Source organism: Gallinula chloropus (genome assembly GCF_964237585.1).
Source record: "Gallinula chloropus genome assembly, chromosome: 19".
NCBI lineage: Eukaryota > Metazoa > Chordata > Aves > Gruiformes > Rallidae > Gallinula > Gallinula chloropus.
In genome coordinates this window covers 5,030,828-5,049,758 of record NC_140104.1, presented here as the reverse complement: position 1 = coordinate 5,049,758, position 18,931 = coordinate 5,030,828, and the positions used below count along the sequence as shown (strand labels likewise).

The window sequence follows — 18,931 nt, the reverse complement described above, 5'->3', positions numbered from 1 at the left end:
TCACATCCACCATTTTCTTATGGTCCGAGCTGCCCCCCCCCACCAAGTGCTGCAGTGACCCGAGTCACTGTACAGATCCCTCATCGCTGTGTCCCGCCAGTGTCTGGCCTCGCTGCGGATGAGCCATGGATTAGGACGGTACCACGCACGCCGTATAAACTGCTTGACCAGGTAGCTTTCATTTGTCAAAAACCAGCTGGATGTATTTGGTATGATGGCATTACAGAGTGGAATTAATGTCTGTATCGAGACAGCTGAGGAGCACACCTCGGAACCATTTATACACAGTACAAAGCAAATGTTTACCCAAGTACAAATGAAACAGGTTGACAATTAGCTAATGTAGCTTTGTGGACATAAACCAGGTACATTTGAGCAGAACCAACATAAAATAAAAAGGAAACAGCCCTTTTCCTATGTCATGCTAAGAGCACCGTGGTTAGTGGTTCGGGAAGCCTCTGCCACGTTGAAAAATTTCCTTGCCGGTGTTTTAATGTGTTTATTCTACCGCTACTCTGCTGGGGTAAAAAGAGCATCATCGGGGCACGCTAGCTGTACGGAGGACCCGCTGTCAATACTACAGTAATTGACAAGATACAATTAAGTCTCACACCTGTTTATTGTAAGTCATTCATAGATAACCACTTCTAGTACACATTTTCATACTGGCTTTAATGCTTCTGGGGAGGTTTTAAAGCTCGGGGATACCCAAACTTCACCTAAGGGTCATCTCTGCCATTTACCCAGGTGCAGAACGCTACACCTACGGTGTCAAACTGCTGCAAGGTGGTATCATTGCCACGGGGAACAGAGATGGCTCGGACACTACACATCCCAACCGGCGCGGGCTGCTCTGTGCTACAGGAGGAAGGGGGTTTGCTGGGCTGCATTCGCCTCACATGCCTGGTGTCGGCCGCCTCGGCCGCAGTCATGCAGCTAGCTGTCTGCACGCAATGCTCTACACAGTGCAAAAATGAAGACCTCTACACATCTGGAGTAAGAACAGTGGTAACAAAGTCATAGCTACATATTCTTCTCTACATTTTTGTTTATTGAGACAAACTAATTAAAAGGCACAAACATAGGGCATATGTTTACATGGACATTATAACAAACATATACATTAAAAGTGTAGGAATGTGTTTCCTTTCTGCTAAACAGAAAGTTCCTAAGCTTTTATATATACAAAAGTTGTACAATTTGATGTCCTAAAGTACAAAAGATCATTTATAAAATTATTTTACACTAAGCTCTATTTTTTTTAAATTTTTTTTTTTCTGTTTTTGTTTTACTATGTAGTCCAAGCCCCTAGAACGGTTTCACGTCATGATACAGATACCTGTCCCCTGAGCCAGCAGCCTGGCAGTCACTGCTGGCACTGACACGGCAGGGTACAAACGGAAGCAGTTCGGTCCTGCTAGCACTCTGTGAAAATGCACACAAGCTAATCTCCGTAGCTTTCAGCTTCATTAAGATAAAAACATCTCAACTGTAATTTTAATTCCTTTTTTTTTTATTATTATTATTTTTTTTTTAATGTAGAGTCTTGGGTTTAGGGTGTTTGTTTTTTCTTTTTTTTTTTTAAACAAAGTTTTAAAAACGTGAATATGTGACATGATAGTCTAAAAAGTATATCTGTTTCCCTAGATTTTGCTTTCTACTTTATGTACAGATAAGGTTAAGAAATAAAAAGCACATGTAGCTTAAACATGTGTGACCATTTGTGGTGAAGTTCTGGGCTGGGTAGTTCAAACCATCACCCCGGAACTCCCACAAACTGATAGAAATGTGTTAACACAATAGAAGAGTAACGTAAAAATGATGATGTTTGCAAATATTTACAAAGTTGAACAGATTTGCACAACACTTGATTAAGAAATAGGGGAGAAATTAAAAGACGCTCTCTGCTTGTCCTGGAGGGGCATCCTACCTAGTTAGTGGTTAGAATAAAAACTGTATACAATTTAATATAAGACAAAACTTCTAGTGAACAACTAACACGTCTGTCCCCTGCTGTAACACCAGCAGGCTCTGATTGGGAGGCAGAGGGCATAAAAATCATACCCAGTGCCTCCAGAATCTTCCAGCTTAAAGCAATATTTCTTAAGTTTCAAAGCACTCCTTTTGCTCCTAGGTAAGAGTCCCATAGGGGTCTGACTGTTCAGAGACCATGTTTACATACATTTCGAGTCCTCTTCTGTCAGCCATGGCTGTTTCTCACCAAACAATAACAGTTTTTTTAAAAAAAATGTTGACTACAATGCTATATTCCCTTAGGGTAATATGTTGGGTAATATTTACATCTCCAAATATCAGGTCACAATCCCTATTATATGTTGAAGTTAGAATGATAAGTTATCATATGCTTTGCATATCAGAGCTGGTATCACCTTTCCCATAGGGAATGCTGCCTGAAATTATCATATTCCCAAAGGTAAAATGCATATTTTCTCCAAAATGCATTTTTTTTTAAATGACAACATTGTAATGCATTTACTCATTTAAAAAAAGAAAATAAAGAAAGGAAAAAAAAAAAAAAAGAAAGGAAAAAAAAACATCAACACAGACAAAGATTCTACACTAGCTCAGAAACAGTGGACTTAACGACCGGCGAGTTAAAATTAGCCATCCACCCTGTTAAAGATACAGAGGGGTCTTTGCTAGTGTTTAGATTAAAATAATTTTCTAAGTTATAATTTGGGGGATAAAACATAAAACTGGGTTTTTTTTAATGACCTTTTTTTTTTTTTGATTATTATTCATTTAAACTCTGGCAAATAAGTATCTGCTCTAATTCAGCATCAGTCAGCTAAAAGGTAAAACTTACTTTAAATGAAGTGCTCCAGTGAAACTCAAGTTTGAACCACATGAGCCAAATCAACGGGGGGTAGATAGATGCTACTATGGTCTCTGATGGTGCACGTTGCCCCAGTGTCTTAGTCTGGATTTATTATTAACTAAAACCAAAACCAACAAACAAAAAACAAAACAAAAAAAAAAACCCCAACAGAAACAAACAAACAAAAAAAAAAACCCCAACCAAACAAAACCCAAAAAAGAACTGCTGGTAAGGATTCCATTTTAATCCTTTTTAATACTGTTTAGAAGTTCTTTACCAGGGAGGAGATGTGGGCAAGGCCTGGGGCAGGAAAGGCATGCTCTCTACCGGTCTCATCGCTATATTTAAGGGACCAGCTAACGTCATTGGCGTGGGGAGGTTCATGGGAGACGTTATAGTGACTGGATGCGCTATGTTCACTGGAGCGGTTACTGGGGTGGGTAAATTGACTGGTGTGGTGAGCGTTAATGGAGATGTCATGGATAATGGACTTGTTATAGTTACAGGATGCCCTAGGTTCATCGGACTGGATATATTAACTGCACTTGATACATTTACTGGACTTCTCATGCTCATTGCAGCTGCCACTGTGACTGGGTTTGTGATAGTCCCAGAAGCCACAGAGGACGTTATATTGAATGGAGTAGTAAGAGTCACAGGCGTAGTAGCAGCAGTGGAGGTTTGGCACAAGTTAGCAGCTTCTAAAAATGAGACATAAAAAGACAAAAAGTTTTTAACACATAAAAACCCATGGACAAGATTTAAAAAAAAACAAAACCAAAACCAAAAAACAAAAACCAAACAAGAACAGGTACAAATTCTGGAATAATTTTCTTTAGGAATTATTAGTAAGTTAAAACTGTTAACATTCTATAGCCTACAAGAAATACAAACTCTCATGCAGTTGATTTCAATTCAATCATTTTTTTTCCTGAGAAGTCAAGCCAGGTTGTCTTATAAAGAGGGTTTTGATGTTCATAAAAACAGTATTGTACAATCAAAAAAATCCTCCCAAGAGGAACATTAGAAATAGAGGAGAGAGTGTACATACCGAATGGTACGTACTCTATAGCCTTCTCAAAGGTGAACTGACATTCTGTGAAGGTTTTAAAAAGTCATTATTAGGGACTGATAAGCAAAGCTCGTTTCAATATTTACCTGCTTATTTCAGTCTTAATTATTGCTACTAATTGCTCCACTGACCACAGTACTTCTACTTAGCAATTTTCACGGCCACCCAGTACATCCTTCAACCCCCATTATCTCCTCAGCTTTCACACAAACTACAGCTCCACACCAGGTTGGTTTGTTTTCTGAGTTTTCTGGGATGCTTTGGGTTTGTGGGCTTGGGTTTTTTTAACTTTGTTTTGCAGTAAGCAGGAATCAAGTGCCGAACAAGGAAGACCCAGGAGACCAGTGCCCGACCCTGCTGCCGGTGGGCTCTCTAGCAAGGCTGGGCACTGGAGGGAAGAGGGTACCGGGGTTTGGGGTGGGGGGAGAGGGCACCGGTAGTCCGGGACGGCGGAGGGATCACTAGGAATCCATCAGCACCACCTGCCGGCTACCCATACTAGGAGGCTCCAAAAACAGAAGCGGGATGGTGGATGCGGGTAAAGGGAAGGGATGACTGCTAGAGAAATCAACAAAAATCTATTCTAGGTCAACGTTACGGCACTTCTAACTTGTGTCTTATTCCACATTTGTAGGGTAGGACACCAAGCTCAGTCTACACCCACGTTTCAGGAGGTAAGCCAGGAGCAAAGAGTCCACTCTTGCCACTCGGGCAATACAAATGTACCAAGACAGAGTTAACTTTGAAAGCAACATTAGCCCCATTCAAGGGTTACTGTTGGTTCTTCAAAGTCCATATCTAGGAGGGGTGGAAAGGCAGGGAAAGAGCGAAAAAAAAAAAAAAAAGAAAAAAAAAAGGTGAAAATAAATAGTATTAAGACTAAAAAAATCCCATATAGTGTCGTAAAGCCAACACAACAGGTGGCACTAGCATAGGAGAACCAGCATGGAAAGAGTCCCACACTGGCATGGCCCTGACTGACCTAGCTTCACCTGCCAAGCACAGTAAGACACTGGTACATCCCACCCCGTGCCCCTTCCCCAATTAACTCAAACTAGTTATCATCAATCTGACAAGGCTTCTCCCCACCCACCTCCCGCACCCACCATTCTACCCAAAAGCACTGTCTCTGCGCAAGCACATCCAATAACCTCAGTGAGAAAGGGAGGGAAGAGGGAACAAGACACAGGCAGGAGCAAGCAGAAAACAAAAGTAATTCTCTGAGATCTTCTAAATCTGACACCCGTTTGCTTTACACATTTAGCAGCCTAATGGTATTTAATGTTTCTGTTATCACTATATTTATAATGAATAAGCTGTTTCTACACTGTCTGATCACAGAATTCAATTGGAATAACAATCAACACAAAAGGAACTAGCAGGCTAATACCCAAACAAGACCTAGAAAAGAGAGTGTGAAGAAACTGAAAGGAAGTTTAGGAGAAAAGAAAAAAAAAAAGAAAGGTAAGTAAAAAACATTTATTACTCAAAAGAGGTAGTGAAAAACAGCAAGCAGTCATGAAGAGTTTCTGCTAAGACATGGAATCCACCAGTGTCACACAATAAGCATAAGAAATCAAACTTGTGAAAAGAATAAGCTCGCAGTAAGGTTTACTATACTCCTCACACACTAACCTGACACAATCTAATCTGCAAAACTGACGCACCTACCAACAACAGGAAGCTATTCAACTACAGCAGCACAGGGATAGGTAAGCCGTGAGCTAGCAATGGAAAACACAATCACTTGTTATTTTTGTAATGAAAAAAAAAATAGCAAACAAAACAATAAAGAGATAGAAGAGTAAGTTCTATGGGTTTTCTAGAAAACTTTATGCAAAGACAGTTGCATAATGATAAAGCGAATGGAATAATTGGGAGAGCAAAATATGAACGGGATGCAGAAAGCACCCGCATGCAAATCGATGATAATGCAACAACAGAGGGCATTGTGTGTGTGTGTGTATATATACAGTTATATATATATATGCACACAAGTTAACAACTGGTAAATATGCATAAACACAGCTAAAAACCACATGCAAGCCTAAAAACAAGCTCTTGCCTTGGAGCAGACACAAACATCCCTTTGTAATTGACGAGCGCTACGTACACATTCAAGCACAGAGACCAAAGGGAAGCGAGCAATAAGGAGTCCATTCACAACAACGACATTTCGGCCATGTTATCCTCCTGCTAGTTTTTTAGCTGTTATTTCTAATGCTGAGAATGATATTTTCACCTAAGGCTTCCTCTTCTGACATCTGAAACTCCCTATATAACTGTAAACCCCATTTATCTTGTAAAACTAAGGCCATAAGTACTGTTTTGTTTTACCTTTCTTCCTTGCTTTGACGGCCTCTTCCCATAATCTCAGGGTCTCTACCTGCTTTCCAGGCCAACTTGTTACATGCTGCTGCTGCTGCTGTTGCTGCTGCTGTTGCTGCTGCTGCTGCTGTTGTTGTTGCTGTTGTTGCTGTTGCTGCTGCTGTTGTTGCTGCTGCTGCTGTTGCTGCTTCTGATTGCTGGTCTCCTCACTCATGCATGCTATGCCAATTAAGTAAGAACACAAATTCACCTTGAAAAGTTACTGTTTGCTGCTGAGATGACAAAGCCTTCTTCCGTACAGAGCATGTGGAATCTCGCAGGATTCCAAGAGCAAAAAACACAGAGGTGTTTAAAACCATATAATTCATTATGGGCTTTATAAAACTACTTTTCTAAGGTCTAAAAGAACCTCAAAATCTAACTTAGGAACATCTGCTTTCACTGCCAAAAATGAACTTCCATACTGATTATTTCTTTCACATTTTGGGAAGAACGTGACAAACGACTATGATGAGTCTCCAGAACTCCAGCTGCTGAGTCCACTTGTTCTAAACCTCAGTTCCAGTTAACGTGCACACACACACACACACACACACACACACACAAAAAGCCTTTTTACTTTTTATTCCAAGCATGACTTTAAAAGTTCAGTTACCTTTACATCACAGAACAGCATGTTACTACTCTCTGGCCACATTACAGCTCATCATTCCCACCTCTAACTGCTGCTGTAAATGCCTCCTGTGAACTGGCTTAGCACCACCGAACTGGCTTGGGAAGCCAGAGCTGTAACCCTACACCTTGAAAAATACTTCACATCCAAATTTCATATTAAGCTCAACAATCAGGCATTTTAGACATTCCCGGTACCTTCAAAGTATCCAGGAGTAACAGGAACTGCAAAGATGTTGTAAATAAATAGTGTTTAAAAGGCTTTAAGGACAAAGTTTCCAAAGGCATTCCTTAACTTCTCCCTCTTGATTCCTCTGAAAACCCCTTTTATATCACTAACCACGTGGGTAACTGAAGTGACAAGCATTTTAATAGGGAAAATTTGAAAGTCAAGTCTTCGTTTGCTTACTAGGAACTCCCAGGTTCAGACTTCAACATTTCCACAGAGTTTAAGACTAGAAGTACTACAAACATGTCATTCGAACTCCTGCACACCACCAGTCAGATGCCATTAAAGCCCAACACGTACCAGGGCTGGATTTAAATGCTTTTCTTGTCTGCTACTGCCAGAGGGAGCAATCGCTGAGCCCCAGGGTTAAAGCTCAGAGAAAGCACAGAAATCTTTCTCCTGATGTTAATGAGCTTTAGATGAGGCTTCAAACCTGAAACTTGGCAGATCTTAGCAGTTCCCAGATATTCTAAAATCTCCAGAACTATCTGTTGGACTTTTAGGCCTGTAGAGTTCAGGAACCGCACTCAGAAGAGGAGAAAACTTGGGAACTCTTTTCAATTCAGGGGATGGGTTATTCTCACAAACTGTGGGGCACTCCTGAGGGATAAGAGCACAGCCTAGCAGCAAACCAAGTCCACATATACCAATTCTTGAGCTGAGAAAGACTCTGTTATCAAGTATCTATTTTTAATAGGTGCGAATGCCCAGACTGATGGGTACATTATGGCATTTGAATGGAACCAAAGGCAATTCCCTTTGCAAACACATTGTTATTAGAAATGTTTTTAAAACGTTCACCTACTTTTATTGATGCCTTGTTTACAGGTATTACAGTTGATACTTTGGCTCTGCCCGTGTGTCTTTAAGTGGCTGGTGATATATGCTGCACTCAGAAGTTTACCACAGATATTACACGATACCTTTCCTTCATGGCGCACCATGTGTGTCCGCAGTCTGTCTTTGGTGGCAAAGGCAGCAGTGCACGTCTATATGAAGGACAACAGTTACACGTGAAGTGCAGACAGCATCATTACAGTATGAATTACATGCCCACTGTAAGCCTACTTTACCTCCTGGATGCAAACAGCATCCTAAGTATACTGACAACCTTTTTTGTAACCTGTGTTTATAGAGAAACCAAAAGGAAACTCCTAAACTGAGATTGAAAGCAGAGGTTGGCTTCTGAGACAAAAAGGACAACAATCAGGCTCTATACTACTAGTATTTCCTTAAAATAGCAGGTTGCCTTACCTACCAAAGCAAGGGGTAGCTTATAAAAAAGCCCCAGCACAGGCAAAGTTGTTTTCTGGTAGAGTTTTGCTGTACAAACTTGAACTTGGTATCTTAAAATGCTCAATTACTTCCGTTCCCATGCAAATCAGAACGAGGAAATGAAATCTTTTTCTAACGCTATTTTTTTTACACAAGACTTTCATTTAATACGATGAGTCACTACAACACAGGTTGGAACAAGCATGGCTATTCTGAGCAAAACAGTTAATCGTTCAAGGGCAGTCAAGTTATTTCTCTCCTACTCATTTATATCGCCTTATAGCAACTTGCTTTTACCTTCCAGCAAAATAACGGGTCCAGAATAAACTCTACTGATCCATTTTAAAAGGATATATTGAGAAACACATGGCACACATTACTCCAGCAATCTGCACTGAGCTGAGGGTGCTGTTATAATCTTACTACTAAGTTAAGCACATTGTAAAACAGAGCACCTACGTTGCTCTCCAAGAAAGCATCTCCCTAAAAAAGGCAGCCACAGCATCCTTTTATACTGTCTCTGTGCTTAGGTCAGAACTACACTGCTGCTGGTATGTAAGGCAGACGTGACTAAACTTGCTTTTCAAAGGGAAGTCCAGGAGCAAATACAGCTCTGGAGAGATCATTCACCTGAAAGTCTAACAATACAACAAGGTATTGCTCTTAATAAATCATTTTAGCCCTTACTTGGCATTTGAAGGGTCTCTCTGTTGAGTGAACATGTTTAACGTGACAGCTTAAATGATCAGGCCTGCAAAAAAGAGAGGAACAGAAAAGAGAATACATACTGTTACAAATACATAGTGGTGACACCTTGGCGAGCGGTGCTGAACACTGCCCTGGTGACCCCTTGCAGCCCACATCCCTCTGCCCAATGGATACATCCCCTTACCTAGGCAGTGGCTCTTCAGCTACAGTAACACATAGTTACGCTGAGACCCAACCTGGTTTAGAACTAAACCGCGTTCGTCTCACATGCCAGAAAACAGTAAGTTCAGTCATACCTCATGTGAAGGTGACAGATCAACAGCTCTAAAGGCTGAAGTTTTCTCTGTTGCATGCAGAGACAGAAATACAGCCAGCAGCAATGCAAGCTCCCCCACAATGCTCTGTCAGTACACCCCAACCTTGCTCCAAGACAAGGAGACAGTTTGCCTGCCATGCCCCATTTGGTCATCGACCTTTGCGAAGGCTGGTAAAGGGGCTGTATGGTCACCACCGGTGACACAGACACATCTTACGGGACCTGGATGAGGTCACAAAATCATTTCAAAACATTCTCATAAAAAAGCAACCGCTTTTGGCCACTGACAATCTGGCTCAGATCAAGACCCACGCCCTAGAGGTAAACAAGGCTCTTTATCCCCTCACCAATCATCTAAGATGTCTGGTTCTCCTAGCCCCTCGCTACGATAGCTTAACCCTTCTTGGTTATGAAAAGCCAATACTTGAGCTCGCCTGGGATTTTCTACATGGTACCTCGAGAAGCCTTTTCCACAAACACCACAGGTGTATGGTTTCGTGATGCCACCTTCATGAGACCTCACGTGGTAGGTCATGCGATCCTTCCTCTTGAAGCGCTGATTGCAAATTGGACATTCAAAGGGTTTTTCATCCGAGTGGGACAGCTTGTGCCGGTTGAGGTGGTAGACATCTCTGAAGGCCTTTCCACACATCTCACAAGCATGGTTCTTCTTGACGGGCTTGCTGGGCTTCTTCACCGTCTGAGTCACTGCCATAGCCGTTGCGCCGGCACTACTGCTGGGGTTGGTGGCGGAGGAAGACGTAGTGACTGTGGACAGGATGCCTGCGATAGTCGAAACCAATGAACTTCGGCTGTTGTCACCAGCGATGGTCGAGATAAGGGGCACCATTGTGGTGGGAGTTTTCTTTGGCCGTGACACTAATTTTATCCCTGTGTGGCAGGACTCGTGACGCCTCAAATGGTAGCTGTCCCTGAAAGCTTTGCTGCAGTAAGTGCACACAAAGGAGGTTTTAGGTTTTTCCTTTTTAATCCCAACAATAGCATCCTTTAATGTTTCTGGTGCAGGCTGAGGTTTCTGCGTTATTGGTAAGGGCAGAATCGGCTTCTGATCTGGTGGCTCAACAGCAGAGCTCAGGAGAGGCAACAAACTGTTCTGTGCTGCCTGCTGTTGGTGATGTGAGGCCTCGTGTGCCTAAAACCAAACATTCACACTTAAATTCTATGGATGGGTTCTCATTCCGACAGGGTGAGAACATTTACAAACTACAGGAATGCACATTCAAGACCAAAAGCCATCGAAGCAACAACTGGGAAAGGTTACATAATTGGGGTTTTAGAAAGGAGAAACCGCTCGGGCGCTGAACGCGTTCGCCGTGCAGGTTCTGTGGGAAGTGTAGGAAGGCACACATCATCACAATCAAATAATTATTAAGTTTCCGGAGGGCAACACTTCTTAGGGAGAACAACTAGGTGCTTGTCAGATCTATTACCAACGCAGCGTTTGATCTTTACATAACAGATAACTTGTTTTGCTAACGATCGTATCAGTTGCCACCTTAGGACTATCTTTGGAGTATGTAAATGTACCGATGGGAGTTGCCAAAGAACGCCCCACCTTTAAGCTGAGCTTAGCGCACGTCGAGAATTAAACTGTAGCCACAGAGAGCCAGGATGCGATAAGGCGTCTTATTTAAACGACGTGTTCATACCAGTGTGTAAGCACTGAAACCAAAGCAACTTAAATCGAGAGCTATCTAAAGCCACATTCCTATTTTAGCAGGGTTCCCGCTGCATTTAAACACTGACCACTGTGCTCTTTGCATCTGGAAACTACTAAGGATAGCAACACAGTCTTTTTTCTCTTCATCAGCAGCTACGCTGAGACAGGAAGAGAAGCTAATCGATAAGCGCTGGGAGACATCTAGAGATGCTGGAGCACAGGGAGAGTGAGGGGGGAGATCCGAAAGCTGTTTCGAAACAGCAGGTACCAACTGACTCTGAACTACAGAATCAGTGGGAGAAGCTAACGGGAAAGGGTAGCGGGGGACACCCCCCCAAACCTGCTACATCAAGCACAGCTCAGCAGAGCTGCAGCCCGCGCTGATACTGGCTGCTCTACACCATGCTTGTATTGGGTGTTGTTTATTCTAAGGCAGAAAACACTGTTATTAAAACTCACCCAGTTGGACTGGGACAAAACCCTAGTAGATACAAATTCAGAGTGGTTTTGAAAACACACAGACCAATTCAGCCTAATGGAGCATTAAAATAAATCACTCTAGCACCTTAAGCCAGTTTAAGCGCATCTGTATTCAAGATGTGCCTCGGACTCATCAGGCCCGTTTAAATCAGTCTCATTATTAATGCAGCATGCCAGGTCTGAAACCAAGTTTGGGGAAACTCACGTTCCCATTGGATCAGTACTGCAGCCTTCCAGAACTTGTTACCTATGGCTCCCTTCACACTAATAACATGACTCGAGACTGTGAGAGCTGAATAAAGTGCTACCCATCTGCTTTTACATCAGCTGAGGACGGACAGCACTATGAAAGGTGCTCGGGGTAACACTCTCCCTACATGAATCCATTCCACTGCATCCTTTGGAGAAGAAGCCAGCACTTCTAGCAGCTCCCTTTGGGACTTTTCCTTAAGTTGCATCCAAGCTCTGGCTGCTTCACCGCTCCTGATCACAGCAGTGACTGCAGCCACCTCGCTGCAACTCTCCCTTGGCTGCAAGGGGGCTGCTCCCACCTCCTGCAGCCACCACACAATCCCTGCATCACTCCAGCCACTCATTTTTTCAGGAGCGGGATGCTGCTTATCTTTGGATAAAGGCCACCGGTGGATACAAACACTAACCCACGTGGGTATGAATACGTGCTCCCTAACACTGCAAGCCTATCTGACAGGAAAAACAGTTCACGGGAGAAAGCCTGGATTCGGTATGATAACAGGAGACAAAACTTGCAAGAATGGTTAGGAGCCAGGCTGCATTTTACATCCCCTCTGTGCGGAAGCTGGGCATGCAACAGGTACAGTGAACCTCACCACACCACGCCTGGCTACAGCAGCCACCTCAAACAACAGCCCAAGGGGCTTGGTTTGCAGAGGCGATGGCTGAAGAGTCAAAGGCAGAACTCTCCCGGACGCTACATTGCTAAATCAGGGCAGGGCTCAAGCTCCAGCCTCTCCCTTAAACTTCTGCCTGACTTCGGTGACAACTGTGGATTTTCAACCCTTTATTTGCCGTGTTTTTAAAAAGCCATTGAGACATCTACATCGCATAAGAAGGAGTATGTATAATACACATCGAAAGCACAATATTAAGCAGGTTGCACACTTAAATACAATTTTAATTTAAAAAAAAAAAAAAAAAAAATTCTGCAATGTTTTACAGCCAACTTCAAACCAGCATTGAACAATGTTGTTAAACTGCATCAGAAGACACTTAAGAGCACCTAAGGATAGCTCCAGAGATACAGTTTCAAAGGCAGAGCTAGCAGATCGGATAATAGAGAGCCCAAATCCTTTGGACAAGGTTCAAACTTATGCAGTTTATGGATATTTTTAAGCCTTAAAAGAATCGTCAGCACTTCAAGGTAATGATGCACTTATTCCTATGGAACCGACAGAGACGGTGGACATAAAACAATGTATATTCATAAGGCTACAGGCTATGAAGCGGCTGCTTATGTAAGTCTGCTTATCTTGGTTCCCAGATAGCCAGCGTTATTAGCAGCGCTGTCTTTCTAACAACCCCTCTTTGCAACAAGCGGTATTCCTCAGTTTCCAAGGGCTGCCTGCATTAAAGCCTTTTTAAAAAAGATCAGGCAGCATTTTTTTTTATTTATTTAATATTTTTTTAAGCTCGCTGTTGGGGAAGAGAAGGCAGCACCTGCTGCATGCCTCTCGCGAGTCAGTTGTATTCGGGCACAGACCAGGGTTTTACTTGACCTAGCATTAATGTCAAGTCAACATTTTTGCAATATTTTGATCGCCTGGGACAGGCTCTCCTGCAAAACACCCATCTCCTATCGCTAGTTTTTTCTCTTTCCTAGGGGGGCAGTAAACCAAAACTCCTGTAATTCATGACCCGGAGTGGTAGGATGTGGCATCGTGAACTTCCAATGCCAGAGGCTAAAATATTTCTGTGCTCCAGCCTTAATGTGAGAGCAACAAATTAGCATGAGTCATATCTCAAATGCTCTGATGGATGATTCCTCCTCACATTAACAGACACAACTTTCACTTTCTGAGCTGATACTAAAAGCGTTTTTCCAAAATATTCATTTCAGGGACTAAGAAGATCCAAACAAGAGCTGCTTATTCAGTAGCAGCAACTGTTTCTCTCAAGAGGTACAATTCATCAAAATGCCACCTAAACACAATCAAACAACTTTATTTGGACAGAGCAACGTACAGTCACATATCCCATCGCTAGCGAGGCTGGAATTCAGACATGGAAACCTCCTCTAAAAACATTCTGCTAGAAATTACAACTTTACACACCACGTATTGAACTCTCCCTCCAAAACCCTGTCACAGCTGAAGCACACACTTGGTAACACACCCCCCCTCCCAAAAAATGTGTGTGTATATTCAGTCACTCGCATTTGTTATTTAACTGATATTGGGGAGGAGCAATGGGGAGGCGGGGGGGAGACACGGGCAGGAGGGGTTTTTAAATCCACTTTTTGTGACTAGCTTTAACTAAGCTGTTGGATCTCAGCTGGCACGCTGCTGGTGAGAATGGGAAGAAGAAAAAAAACAAAAATAAAATAAAGTCACATCAGGATTATCTTCACAGTGCTTTCTGCTGGGTGCATTAAGATGCTCGCACCCAAAATCGGTGGTTTTAACAAAATGACTCAAGAAACAATATTCAGCATTTATTATGAGGTCTTTATGCTTTATTATTTGGGGCAAAAACAAAAACCAAAAAAAATTTTAAAAAAATAAAAATCATGAGGAAAATTTCCACGTCACAGATTTAGGAAGATGCTTCCAAGTCGCACGTAACTAAGTACGTTAGGAAAGCAAACTGCTGAATCCTTAATTAAAAGCAGCAAAGCCTACTCCTTAAATCAAAGCGTGACACCGCTGCTTCAAAATACAGTGCCCATCGCAAAAAGAAAGATGAGCAGCAAGAAGCTGGGCACGTACTTCAAAGTACTGCTTGGTGTTTGGTACAGGGGCTGCTGCAACACCCTGCTGCTGGCCTACGAGTAATTCCCCCTCGAAAATGCTCAGCTGTGAGCCCGGGAGGGAGAAAGGCGATAAACCAGCCCCAACTCGGAGGGAGATGGCCCTAAACTAAGGAGATTAACTTCTTAGCGTGAAGTTTCCTATGTGCGAATCACAACTGCCCACTAGAGTGAGAAATAATTCACAAGACCTCAACCAAACTCCATGGCATCACCCACATTCATCACGAAAAAGGCAGAAAACCCAGCGCCCAACTCCCGGTACCGGCTCTCCGGTACATTCCGGGCATGTTTTTGGAGGCAGAGAGCACCCGAGTGAGTGACTCATCCCTCGGTACTTGCAAGGGAATAATTTTTCCTCTCTAAAGGAATGGTGCTGCCTCTTTGGCGGATTTATTCATTCAACTCAGGTTTTCAAACTCGTGTCACGGGTTGGGTTCGGGTTTAATTCCGAGGAGGACAGTGAGTAAGCGAGTGACCGCCGCCGGGAACGTGCACAGAGGATTATTTTACCTTGAGAAAGGTGATGTTGGGGGGGGGCTTTTTGCCCCCCTTTTTTTTTTTTCTTTTTTTTTTTGAAATTTTGCTGCTGCAATTACACATTTAATGCTTTCAAGCTCAAAAAGAGCAGGAGGCATGAGAAAACAATCCAGCGTGAAAGGGCTCAGCTCACAAAAGCCAGGGGAGGATTTTTTTTTAAAAAATTAATTAATTAATTTTTTTTTTGCCCTGTACACTGGATTTTCTTCGGAATTACATAAACAGCGGTCTTTTTAAGTCAGCCTTTCGCAGGCAGAAAGGGGGGGAAAAAATTGTGACTCAGTTGGCAAAGGGAGGGGTTGGTTGCACGCTCTACGGTCCCTATTCCTCCCCGTTACCGTTAGCATTTCGCCAGGTTTTTTTACAGAAATCCATCCCGCTCGCGTCCTATTTTAAAAGAAAACAAGCTCCCTCGTCACCCGGCCCCTGAGTCAGGCTGTTTAAAGAGGGATTAATTTATTCTCCCAGACACGGTGTTTGTTCCATCGGGGTTTTGTTAAGAGCCCGGTGGAAGGTTGGGGTGGGTTTTTTGTTGGTTTGTTTTTCTTTTTGGCGAGGGGATTGGTGTGGGGGGGGGAAGGAGGGAGGTGGGGGGGGGTGGAAGAGGAAAAACAAAAACAAACCATTAAAAAGAAGCGATTTCGGGGTTCTGTGGGGAAAGGGGGAAAATTAATAATATTTTTTAAAAAAAGATTAAAATATAAGCAGTGGCCTCTTTTTTAAAAAAATTTTATAAAAAATAATAAAAATAAAGGGAAAAAACATCCCGGGGCGGCGGCGGCGGAGCGCCGTGCGCGATCGGCTCGGGGGAGGCGGGCGGGGAGAAAGTGCAGGAGGGAAAGGAGGGAAAAGCGCTGCCGGCGGCGCGGGGCCGGGTCAGCCGCTGCCCCAGGCGGGCCGAGCCGGGCCGGGCCCCGCCGCCGCGGGCCGGGCCGGGGGGAGGCGGGCGGGAGGCCGGGCGGCGGCGCTGACTGACAGCCCCGGCCTAGCGGGGAGCCCGGCGGGCGGCCGCCCGCCCGCGGCCGCTGAGGGGAGGGGGGGCGCGGGCAGCGCCGGCCGCCGCGGGGCCTCACCTGAAAGAGGAACGCGGTCCAGTTGGCCTCCATGGCGGGGGCGTCCCGGCCCTCGGCGGGCGGCGGCGGCGGCGGCTCCGGCGGCGCGGTCCCCCCCTCCCTCCCCCGGGCCCCAGCTACATGGAGCCGACAACAAAGCGGCGGCGGCGGCGGCGGCTCAACATGGCAGCGCCGAGCGGCCGCTTCCGCTAACCTCCGGGCTGCACCACTGCGGCCCAGAGGGGGGAGGCGGCGGCGCGGCGGCCCGGCAGGGCGGCGCGGGCCCGGACCGTCGCGGCGCCGCCCCCGCCGCTCCCTTCGCTTCGGGGCGGGCGGCGGGCCCGGGGCGGCGCGGTGGGGCGGCCGAGCGGGCGGCGGGGCCGGGGCGGCGCGGCGGGCCGGCCGCCCCCCCCGCGGGGCTGGCAATGGGCCGGTCCCAGGCTGGGGAAGCCGAGGCGAGCTGTGGCGAGAGAAGATGGAGGAGCCAGGCGAGGTGTCCGGGGCCGCCCGCTGCTGTCTCGCCTCGCCGCGCCCCGGCCGGGCCCACGGGGGCCGCCCGGCGCCGCCCGCCCTCCCCTCTTCCTCCCTTCCCCGCCCGCCGCCCCCGCCCGCTCGCGCGGGGAGGGAGCCGCGGGGGCGGCGGCGGGGGGCGGCTTCGCCCGCGGGTGCGGGCCGGCGGCGGGCGGAGGCCCCGCACGTGCCGCCCCGCCCGCCCGCGGCAGCGCTGGGACCCGGGGGGAGCGATGGAGGCGGCGGGGGGGGAACGGGGCCGCCGGGCGCTGCGCCTGCCTCGGCCTCCCCCCGGGGGAGGGATCGCCCTCGGCCCCCCTCCCCGGGCCGGGCCTCGCACCCAGCCGGGGCTGCCGGGCAGCGCTCCCCGGCGGCCCCGCCGCCTCTCCCGCGGCCCCCCGGGCAGGTTTTCCCGCACACGTTCAAGCTGCGAACTGACCAGGTTTGCTGGTATCTAAAGCATCTTCAGCGCAGCAGCAGCACCTGAATGCAAATCAAAGCCACAAGCAATTATGTATATACTTACCGTTAATTACGTGTTTACACACACAGAGCGCGGCCCTGGCAGGCGGCGGGACGGGGCGTCCCGCACAGCCCGGGCTCCTCGCCCCAGGAACTCAGGGCTCCTCACCCCAGGAACTGGGGGCTCAGTGGGCACAGGGTCACCTCTCTTCTCCCAGGGCAGCCCTCCACCAGCACTAGGGGAACACATGGGTACGGGGACTTAAATACTTGAAGCGAGAGGGTGTTTTAAAATCAGACCTCTGCCTGTAGGCACAGGGCACATGAGATCTGGCTTATGGCTTCATTCAATCCTCTTCACTCAGCCCCTCGTCTGCTGCAGCAGACCTATTCCCCAAAACACCCGTCACATTGGGATGCATGAAGGAATACAGCCGTGCTGCCACAGGATTCTGTGCAGCAAGACCTTGGCAAGCAGGGCTAAACACCTCTCACGTACATCGGTGACGTTTCCCATGCCGCTTCCTCCCTTACGGGAGAGCTGTGTGCTTTTTCGTGCTTCCCGTTACAGTTGGTCCCAAAGCTCCGGCCCCACATCACACCAGTGACACGCTGCTGGACAGTGGGGACCGAGCGGCTTGTGGGCAAAGGAGATTCGCAGGTGCTGCCAGCCATCTGGCTCAGCCAGCACTTCTGGTGATCCCTGGGGAGCCACCTGGCTCCTGCAGCACCAGCCCTCAGCCCTCCCCAGAATGAGAGTTTCTTCACTCCCCAAGAGTGTTGCAAAACAGGGGCTGCTCTGCTCGGGGCTGCACTCGCAGCTGCTGCACGCCTCTCGGGCTGCCCGGGGTGTTCCTTGAAACCCCAGAGCTGGGCTCCAGAGATTGCATCCAAATCTGTTTGCATTTAAAAAAAAAAACCAAACCCAAACGTTTCTTGGCCTAGAGGAAAGTTCAGGAATGTGTGCCCAGGGTTCTTGGGTGCCTGGAGAGGCCTGACCCACAGCTCTGAGAGCCCGGCTCAGGGAACCCGTAGGCTGCACCATTTGGCACTGTGGCAGCCCCTCTGCTGTGCTGACACATCCAGCTAGCAGCACTGGAAATGCTCGGAATACCACCCTTGCTCTGCCAGATTAAGAAAACTGAATGTAAACCGAGGACTCAGAGGGGTTTGCGTTGTGTGGGACACACTCCCAGCCCCACTGGCCCAGCTCACCCGTGGACCGTTCGTTCTGCTCGGCAGAGATGCTCTTCCCAGCTGCAGCATTGCCCCCCTCCACCCTGCGTGCTGCCGATGCTGGAGACTTTCCCTCTCCTGCCCTTTATTCAGTCCCCGGCGCTGCCAGCAGCAGAGCAGGGGCTCCGGGAGAGCTGGGAGAGGAAACCCACGGCTGCGGCGAGGGGAACACCACTGCCGCGCCTGGTTATTTTTCTCCGGGTCGGTCAGTTATTTTTGTTAACGCTTATTAACGAGGGCTGGGGAGAGCTGCCTTTGTTAAGGGCTCACACTCACTTCAATTAAAGGCTAAGGAAACTACCCGAGCGGATCACTGAGTCATCGAAGAAATCCTGATGAGCACGTAGGAGGCTGAACTCCACGTTCTGGTCTTTACAACTAAAGAACCCAGAGAGGATACAGGAACAAAACCTACGAGACTCAGAACCTCCTTACAAACTCTGAGGAGAGGGAAACAGAGCTGGAGCTCACTTTCCCCTCGTCGGGATCCACCGGAGCCCTCCCAGCCCCTCTCACCCCCCCCCAAC

The 18,931-nt window shown here is 46.7% G+C and overlaps 1 protein-coding gene across 1 annotated transcript; it reads right to left on the bottom strand.

Annotated features, from left to right (window-relative positions):
• Nucleotides 1-1,034: 1,034 nt before the first annotated feature.
• On the bottom strand, nt 1,035-16,334 carry VEZF1 (vascular endothelial zinc finger 1). Its single transcript, XM_084273183.1, has 7 exons — nt 16,218-16,334; nt 9,895-10,592; nt 9,103-9,166; nt 7,946-8,129; nt 6,249-6,458; nt 3,891-3,935; nt 1,035-3,540 (listed from the first exon to the last, which is right to left on the bottom strand). Exons 1-7 carry the CDS (start codon nt 16,248-16,250, stop codon nt 3,113-3,115), a joined length of 1,662 nt encoding a protein of 553 aa, XP_084129309.1. The 5' UTR covers nt 16,251-16,334; the 3' UTR covers nt 1,035-3,112.
• Between the last annotated feature and the right edge of the window lie 2,597 nt (nt 16,335-18,931).

What these genes read in the sequence shown, in the direction of transcription:
- VEZF1 (XM_084273183.1), bottom strand. Translation starts at nt 16,250, where the DNA reads ATGGAGGCCAACTGGACCGCGTTCCTCTTTCAG. An exon ending in GGACCGCGTTCCTCTTTCAG is followed by an intron (nt 10,593 to 16,217) that starts GTGAGGCCCCGC and finishes GTTTGGTTTTAG; the next exon opens with GCACACGAGGCCTCACATCA. An exon ending in AGAGACCCTTCAAATGCCAA is followed by an intron (nt 8,130 to 9,102) that starts GTAAGGGCTAAA and finishes TCCTTCATATAG; the next exon opens with ACGTGCACTGCTGCCTTTGC.